The sequence below is a fragment of the Wolffia australiana genome, chromosome 19 (genome assembly GCF_029677425.1).
Source record: "Wolffia australiana isolate 7733 chromosome 19, ASM2967742v1".
NCBI lineage: Eukaryota > Viridiplantae > Streptophyta > Magnoliopsida > Alismatales > Araceae > Wolffia > Wolffia australiana.
Genome location: NC_135853.1, coordinates 4,948,615 through 4,957,382, shown reverse-complemented (window position 1 = coordinate 4,957,382; position 8,768 = coordinate 4,948,615). Strand labels below are relative to the sequence as shown.

Below are 8,768 nucleotides of genomic sequence, written 5' to 3'. Positions count from 1 at the left end.
GGTTCAGGATTTGTAAAGCCCATAGCAGGACCATCCAAGTAATCAATAAGTATTTTTATGTGTTTGTGGTAGTCCCTTGTTGAGTATGGCAGACACCTTTTTGTTTTAGAGGGTGTGTAAAACTACGACCAAATAGCACAACATCAAGCAGCTCACTTGAATGCAGAGTCATTAACATATATTCCATCCAGACCAACCATAAGCTTTTTTTATGTTCCTATTGAATATCATCATCACGCGCGGTAAGTCGTTGAATACTTTATGTGAATAATGATTTAGGTATCTCAAATAATATCTTACTATCAGCCCTATCAGGAAAAATCTACCTACAAAATCATGATCAGGAGATAATCCAAGATCAAGAACCTGATTTTATTATATTAATGGACTCAATAAATTATTATAGTTTTGGAGATGCCAAATCACATATGTTAATGCATTTTCTAGCTGATGGACCATAGAGGCAGAAAAAAACGTTAGAAAATTGAAATCTCATTAAAGAACATTTGTCTGAATTAGGCTTTTGGATTAGCCTTTGCCTCTTTACACAAACCTGATCCAGAGGGAAACATTTTACCCAATTTTTCATAAATTAGAATATAAGTTTCCCATGAATCATAACACAAGTATTGCTGAGTCTTGTGAGAGGATTTGCTGATTTGATTCATTTTATAACTAACATTTAAAAAATATAAGTGAGCTTTAAATTTGATAATTTTATTTCAGAAATATGCAATGAAATCATTAATGAGATTAATCATGATTTATAAATTGAAGATATATGTATTCTATGTAATGGCTTTGAATTGGAATAAGGTACCTTGTGAAAAACAAGAGTAATATTTTTAATACGTTTAATACTAATTTTCTTTGCTTATCAAAAAACTAGGAAGAATACTAATGAGTCTCATTTCTTTGTACATTTGACAGGTTTGGGATCAGACATACTTAGACTCCTTGTTCTCAAGACATTATGTGTGATCTCCTAATAAACTTCTTCTATTATATTCATGTTATACTCATCAATTGTTATATTTTTTTTAATGGCAGATAACCAAACAGTGAAATATATTTACTTAAAATGAAAGAACATAATACATCATTTTATTATAGAGTTTTAAACATAGAGTTACATATAGTTGATGGAAATATATGGGGCCTGTAAGCCTATTATACATTACATATATCATTCAGTATTAATTAATAAAATCTATTAATTATAACTCATGCATGATGCTTATGATGAAGTCCATGAATACATGGTCTAACGTAGCAAATTAAGATGAGATCATGATACATATATAATAGGTTTTAGGTATGTTTATTCTATTCAAAGGGTAATCGAGAAGGACATCAAAGTATCCGGACAGAATAACATAATCTAGTCCCACTTATATGATGAGTATGCCTGATCATGTAGCCATTAGCGTGGAGACACTAAAAATAGATAGCAGGTGTTATTTACCAAACGTAGTTCACTGAATTGATCCTTACAAATCTCTGGATGGTATTATATAAAACTAATGAGTCGCATTATCATTGTGCAAGGGATCCTTAGATTTGAGTCACCAAAGATGTCTCGTGGATAAACAATTGTACCTTAACTTTGACCTATGAAATCCAAATCATGAAATTCTAAAGAAATCTTTGTTTGAGTGCATCAACAGATTCAAGAAAATTATTAAGTAGTCAAGATGAGATTATCCCCCTTCAATATAAGAGAAGACAGCTCAAAAAAGACGATGTGATGAAGTCCTTAGCCAAGGGACTATATATTTGAGGGAAATCACTAATGATTTTTTAAGGCACATCAGGCCTCCTCCTCCTCATTGATGAGCCCCCTTCAATCTCTGTCGTTGTCCTTATGTCGTCTCGATCGCATTGGGAGTGGAGTGGAAGTATGGGGAGAAAGGAGAAGAAGAAGAAGGCACCTGAACAACTCTAGCTTGTGTGAATTTTGTTCAGGGCCTTCCCCTATTTATAATAAGTGGGTATTTCACATAAAAATCCTAAGACATAAGATATCTTTTGACGTCCAAAATACCATGTGTGTATGACCCTCTAGGTTCATGTAACAGTCTAGTTAGTGACTCAAGCGGCCCAACAACCTTCATTGGCCTTCCAAATTAATTAACTATATCAACATATAGATTAATTAATGTCGGATCGATTTAACCCAATTGACAGTTCGAGTCTCCGACACATGGGGTGCCAAGCTGCACCTCGTGCTCTAGAAAATTTAAAGGAGTGCGTATCGATTAACTCATGGAACATGTTCATCATTGGTTACCGTGTACGTATAATCCCCATCCACGTGGTGCTCCTTGGACGACTTAGGGTATCTTCAACTTTCAAACCCTAATGAATCATCCGACTAAGGGTATGGTCAACTATCATGTACTTAGCCGCCATCTGGCCCTTGCTATATGATGATCGGGTTTCACCATATGGCCCTTGCATGTGAAACATCTCTTTTGCAGATCACTTGAGAAAGATTGCATGTGGACATATACAACTATTTACTTTTCCCCCTATCATGATCCAAACATCCCACAATATCTGTATCAAATCTTGCTTAAAACCCACACAAAATGTAATATAGTTTAGTCTTTAACAAGTGTTACCAAATCTTGTTCAAAGTATATCCTCTCAATTTCTTAATTCAATCAAGGGAGCTCCCTCTCTAGGATCAATATGAATCATCAAAGATAAGATTCTTACCCTGGATTAAATTGGACCAACTTCTCAAATAATATTCATAGAATCAACACGCAAATTTCTTATTCTCACAATCAATGACTGATTTTCAAATAATAAATCTTTCTCTAGTGGACTATAACTTTCATTAATTCTACGAACTATAACTTCTCTCAATTTATCACTCCCTCAAAATTTCTGGATGATACTCCGTTCCCCTTTTCAAATCCACAGAAGTATTATCTAATCTATTAGTATTTTGAGTAAATAGGTTAGGAATCGTGCACCTTGTAGATGTGTATCTTGCATTCTTGCCTCTTCTCTTTGTTGTCTTGACCTTCTTACTTTATGATCTTCTCATTTCCAACCTCCTCCTCTGACTTTATGAAGCTCAAACACAAAATACAAGGAAGAAAATGAGCATAGCAAGAAGAAACAACCTCCTTGTTTCTTGATTCTCTTGAAATCCGTGCACAATGGAACCAACGGGCAGTCTTCTTTACAATAGGTGACTCTTTTCTTCTCTTTGTATGTTACAATACTTGAGGCTCAAGAGTTTCCTAAAGAGAGCTTAAGTAGATGCCTTATCTCGTCCAAGGCAGGGGCATAAATGGGCGAGGACTTTCCTCTTTTTTAAAAAGGTGGAAGGCAGCTATAAATACACACATTTTAAATTAAAGTATTTTCTCCATGACATTCTTACCCTTTGCCCTTTCTTACCAAGGTCAGACTTTGTGAGGGCATTTATGGAACCCTCTAACATCCCCATGATGATGTCACACCATCCACATCAACATAAAAATATTATAAAATTGCATGGCTGTAGACCTTCAACTAATGTGCAAAACCTACTTGCTATAATACTCATAAAAATATGAATTGTTTTTTAAAAGCTTACTTAAATTTCCACATATTTCAATTAAATAAATTATTTTATATTTGATCTCCATTAATCAGTAAAAGTTATTCATTTCATTCATGCAATGTTGACTCGACACGATCAGAATTTATCAATTTATAATTTGCAGCATATCTACCAGTCAAATAGCTCTTCATAAAATTATGAGATAAATTTTAAGATTCTTCACTAAAGATAAAAACACTCACTTCAAGATAATTTTCATATTGCCTTTAAATATTCTATGAAAAAATATTTAACTAAATGATTCATGGTTAACTAAATGACTCATGGTTAACTAAATGACTCATGGTCAATGTTTTTGAGCGTTCAAACGACTTTGAATCAAAATAAAATTTTAGGGATTGGGCCGCACATTATGAGGTTGGCCGTCCAAATTTGGGGTCAAAATGTGGCTGTTGACCCATTGACTTTATATCTCAATCGAACTATGTCATGACCATAGGTACAGGTGAGATGTGCATGTACGGTCATGAGTCATCATAAACTTATTAAAAATGATTTCAATTTTCTTTATCATGGCTCTGGAAGAGGTTTACCATGGAGTGGTGACAGATTGATCAAGTGAACGGGTTGACCAAAGTGTATACAGACTTCACAGGGTAAATTCTTCAAAACTCATGCATGGACCTAAGGTCAATGGCATTATATCTTCGACGTTGTGGACTGTTAACCCAGTTCAAGTTTTCATACATGAGGATATAAGTCCAAGTGATGGTCATAAATGAGAGGAAGAGGTTATAAACCCTCATGATCAACTCAAATAGTTAAAGGGTTAAAAAACCGAGCAACTCTCATAATCAATATCTTGAATCGGCCATCGAAACAGGCTGATCCACTAAACTATCTGTTATATAAAACATATCCACAACCGGCTATCAAATTCTGAGGAGATGGCAAAATGTGAAGATGTTAGACGAAGTATGCCTTTCAAAAATAATTAAAAGAACGGTTCATCTATGTTGGGCATCTTTTTGACCAAATTATTGCAGGTCATTTTTCCAAATCTCCTAAAAAAAATGAATTTGCGACGACGTTTTGGAGAAACCCTTCAATTATTCCACAATTTGGGGATGAAGACCAAATTTTATAATCCAAATGCCATTATTCACAAGAGATTTTGGTCTCAAAGTTGCTGAGACAGATGGCGAAAGCCTGAAGCGCCGAAATCGGGTGTCGGAAATCCATTGTGAAGAGGTCCTTACCCACCCTGCCAAACTGGAGAACAATGTCATCCTCGCCGGGCTCTATAATTGGCCGGCTCGCCCCGTTATCACTTTCATGGACCGGCGAAGCCACCAATTGGAAATTTTTCACAGAAGGCATGGTGACCCGACCATGAAAATTGAGACACCAGCACTGGAGCTGTTCATGCCACCTTGGCGGCTTATTCTTGAGGACCACGCTTCGTCTCTCTTCTCCCCAAGCCTTTGACTGGCTGACGTGGAGTGGACGGTCTGCTGCAGATGTGGCCCTCTGGTCAACAGTGCACAACATCCTCCGAGGTCCCCTAGTCGTCAACAAAGATTTAGTCACTCATTAAATCGGGTGGAATAAGTGATTTATTTATATCATGGGATTCTCATTTATATCAAGAATTATTCATTATTAAATAAAAATTACTCGAGTTCAGTGAATACATTCCACCTATTTTCAACCTCTTTTTTGTATGTTTTGTAATACCGCCATTTTGATTATCTGATTTTTGCTTTCATAACCACAATGACGACTGACAAGTCTTTGTCATCCATTGGTTGATGACAAATTGGCAACATCATCGTCCGACCAGTAAGAGCAGCTTTAATCATCATCTTCGCCATCTTCATCCATCAGTTGATGATGAACCAATTTGTCATCGTTGTCATCCAGTTTCCAAGAATCATCACCATCATCGAAGTATTGGTTGATGATGAAACATCATCATCCGGTTTCAAAGAGCTGCCATCATCATTACAGTCATTATTGTCATCTGATGTTTAATGATAATTTTTTTGTTTTCATCGTCCATTTTCCAGGAGCCGTAATCGTCATTGCGCTAAGATGGGAAATTTAACGATTTTATCATCGTCATCCAGTTTTGAAGAATCATAATCGCCACTGTGCTAAGTTATAGGATTAAATAATGTCGTCATCGTCATACAGTTTGCAAGGTGATTCATCATCGTCATAATTATTGTCTTCCATCTGTTGAGTTTTCATCAGCATCCTCATTTTCCCCAGTCACATTTATCCAGATCAGGGATGACGATGATGATGACAAATTCATCATGTTCCTCCAAGGACAGTATTATATTTCATACCAATTACATTGTGCTCATCCTATCAAATAGATACTCGTGTACTATTGTCATGTACTGTTCTCTGAAAAGAATGAAATGGACAACTGTTTTTTTTCCAATCTTTGCCTGTGAAACTTAAATTAGGCCTCTCTATGACTACTAGAACCTTATAATAAAATAAAGTGTAAACATTATCAAACTTGGAAAGAAATATAAAAGGACAAATGTAATTTAAACCTCACCTGGAACCCATCTCATTAACGCCATAGGAGACATGAGCGACCAGGCAGTATTCAGAAATCGATTTGAAAGGGAAATAAATACTCTTGGAGAAAAATGTCGTCGAACGGGGAAGCACTGCTTCATGGACAGTGAACTGAGTTCCTGCGAAGTTCGATCTGAATATACCCATAAATTCAGTCATCATTTTTAAGAGAGAATAAAACGCAGAAAAATGTGATATTCTGAGGTGGGTAGAAATGGCTAGAGCTATAGCAGGACATCTTCATTTTCTAAATTAGATGAAACTTTAAATCCAGGCAATCAAAAACCCTAGCATAATATTGATTTAAAATTAAAATATATGAAAAGTACTAATACAAAAATAAATGCATATTTTCCCCTCACCTCAATTTTCCCATTAATGAAGAACTTCTTCTAGAAATACGACCAGCATCCAAGGAAATGATGAAGTTGGTGTAGGTGGGGTGTCTACACCTACGAGCAGCCAGGAGAAACTTTCCCGGTTCTGTCAAGGCTGGCAGAAGGACAGTTGTCACATTCTTGAAAGACTAATACTCATGACACACAGGCCAGGGCAAGGAAAAATTAATAAAGAATAGCAAAGAATTCTCATCTCCGAATGTTAACTTCTACAAAAAAATTAAACCAAGAAGAAACAGTTGCTCTAATGTACATGCAGGAGATTAAAAACAGTTGAACTGGGAACACTACAAGCACTGGCTTCCGGCATTGTCATTCTGTATTTGGGTTGAGCATCGTTGATGATGATGATGATGAGAGGATGACAACAATTAATCATCATCCTTGTCATTCCTCTACTCTGGGATTACGGTGACAACTCATCATTGTCTTGTGCAGATATGGATGACAATGATGAGATGTCATTGTATAAGTGGATGAAGATTATGATGATGGCAATGTTGATTCATAATTGTCAGTCTTTCTTGCGCTGGAATGGATGACAATGCCGACTTGCCACTGTAATGGCAGACAATGACGACATATCATGGTCATCATATTTCTTGCACAGGTACTGATGACAATGATGACATGTCAATGATGACATGTCAATGATGACAGATATGGATGACAATAATGACGGTGATGATGACAATGCGTAAATTGTAGATGAGGATGAAAAATTCGACATCATCTGCCAAACCCTGTAACAGATTGTGATGAACTACAACTTGATCCTTGAGGGAGGGCCTTGAACAGGCTTGGTACTTCACCAGACATCGAATTCAACCAAACTTCTAATTTCAACAAGGCATAAATAGTAACCAGGAAGGTAAAACTCGAAAATAGCAGATCCAAATAATCGAAACAGAATTAAGCGAAAGTCACTCTACGTTACAATCCAGAGAGGGAGAAAAGGCATTATAGCCATTTGGGCCGTCATCCCTTCATCTCAATAAATAGGACTTAGAACAGGGGCTCATTTTCTCCTCTTTATTTGATCCCTTCTTATTTTGATCTCTTTATCGTTAATCTCCATATCCCTGACAATTTTTCTCATATTTAATTAATGGATTACGACTAAACTAAAAATGCTACCTTTACAATGCGCCAGCTCAAATGAAATTTCTTTTCTTTGTCAACTTTCATCTAAATAAAATATCAAATTCACCTTCAGAAAGGCAGAGGTACAAATAGTATGTCTGAGTTTCTCCATTCCTCTTTATAAAGCACTGAAGGGGAAAATTCTTTGGGCCAGGCTGCAATCAACAGAGCAACATTTGATTAATGAACGATATCATACTTAGATTTAGACAAGAGAAACGAGGTTATTCAACGAATCTTAAATACAACTCCATTTTGACTTTTTTAACAACTTTAGGACGGTCGGCGCAATTAAGGTCTCGATGGATTATATTCTCCTACTTTCGACCAGAATTTTAAGAAGTTGTTTTACGAACAGTGTCTGAAAAATGTGTTAACAGATTTCCATGAAACATCATGGTTATGGCCATCAAATTTGATCAAATTATAGAAAAACGGTTACCACCAACATCAAAAAACCGCGAAAAATCACAAACCTGCTTCAAAGATAGTGGGAAGGTTAACTTCCCGGACACTTCAGGGGCCTTAACAATGTCCATGGTGATCTTCCTCCAGCTCCTGCAAACGCTTGCGCAAACCACTACAATCTTCCGGAAAGGCCATGAGTCCTCAGAAGCCTCAATTCTCGAAAGAACATCCCTCAGGAGTTCTACTGGCATGTTCGCCCAACAACTCTGCTTCAGAGAATTGACTCCATCCGCCACAGCCGGGGGATCATCGACCACGACTCTCTGAGACGGCTCACGCATACTTAAAAGCACAGATTGCAAGTCAAAAAGCCCTCCGTTACCAGACTCTAGCCTTCAAACACAAAACTTGGAGATTGCCCAACATCCATCTTCAACATGAGGCAAGATCCATCAAATCTCATTCCCAAAATTACAAGAAAAGAACTACGCAATGCATACCGAATCTTAATGGCTTCAATTCATTCGACAGAGAAAGAGAATTAGGGTTCTCCGCGAAGATATCGGAAGATTCATGCAATTCGAAAGTAGCGCTCCATCTCCGATCTTCGCAATTCGAAAGATCGATTTGACAGTGAGAAAGCTTATTATACAGTCAAC

At 36.7% G+C, this 8,768-nt stretch overlaps 1 protein-coding gene across 1 annotated transcript; it reads right to left on the bottom strand.

Annotated features, from left to right (window-relative positions):
- Positions 1-4,631: 4,631 nt before the first annotated feature.
- On the bottom strand, positions 4,632-8,721 carry LOC144715742 (tubby-like F-box protein 6). The gene is made up of 6 exons (XM_078590715.1): positions 8,610-8,721; positions 8,178-8,539; positions 7,769-7,856; positions 6,523-6,652; positions 6,138-6,293; positions 4,632-5,126 (listed from the first exon to the last, which is right to left on the bottom strand). Exons 2-6 carry the CDS (start codon positions 8,448-8,450, stop codon positions 4,721-4,723), a joined length of 1,053 nt encoding a protein of 350 aa, XP_078446841.1. The 5' UTR covers positions 8,451-8,539; positions 8,610-8,721; the 3' UTR covers positions 4,632-4,720.
- Positions 8,722-8,768: the final 47 nt, after the last annotated feature.

Coding starts and splice junctions, on each gene's coding strand:
- LOC144715742 (XM_078590715.1), bottom strand. CDS start 8,450: ATGCGTGAGCCGTCTCAGAGAGTCGTGGTCGATGATCCCCCGGCTGTG. Junction 7,857..8,177: donor TCCCACTATCTTTGAAGCAG/GTTTGTGATTTT, acceptor TGTTGATTGCAG/CCTGGCCCAAAGAATTTTCC. Junction 5,127..6,137: donor GTTAATGAGATGGGTTCCAG/GTGAGGTTTAAA, acceptor GTTGACGACTAG/GGGACCTCGGAGGATGTTGT.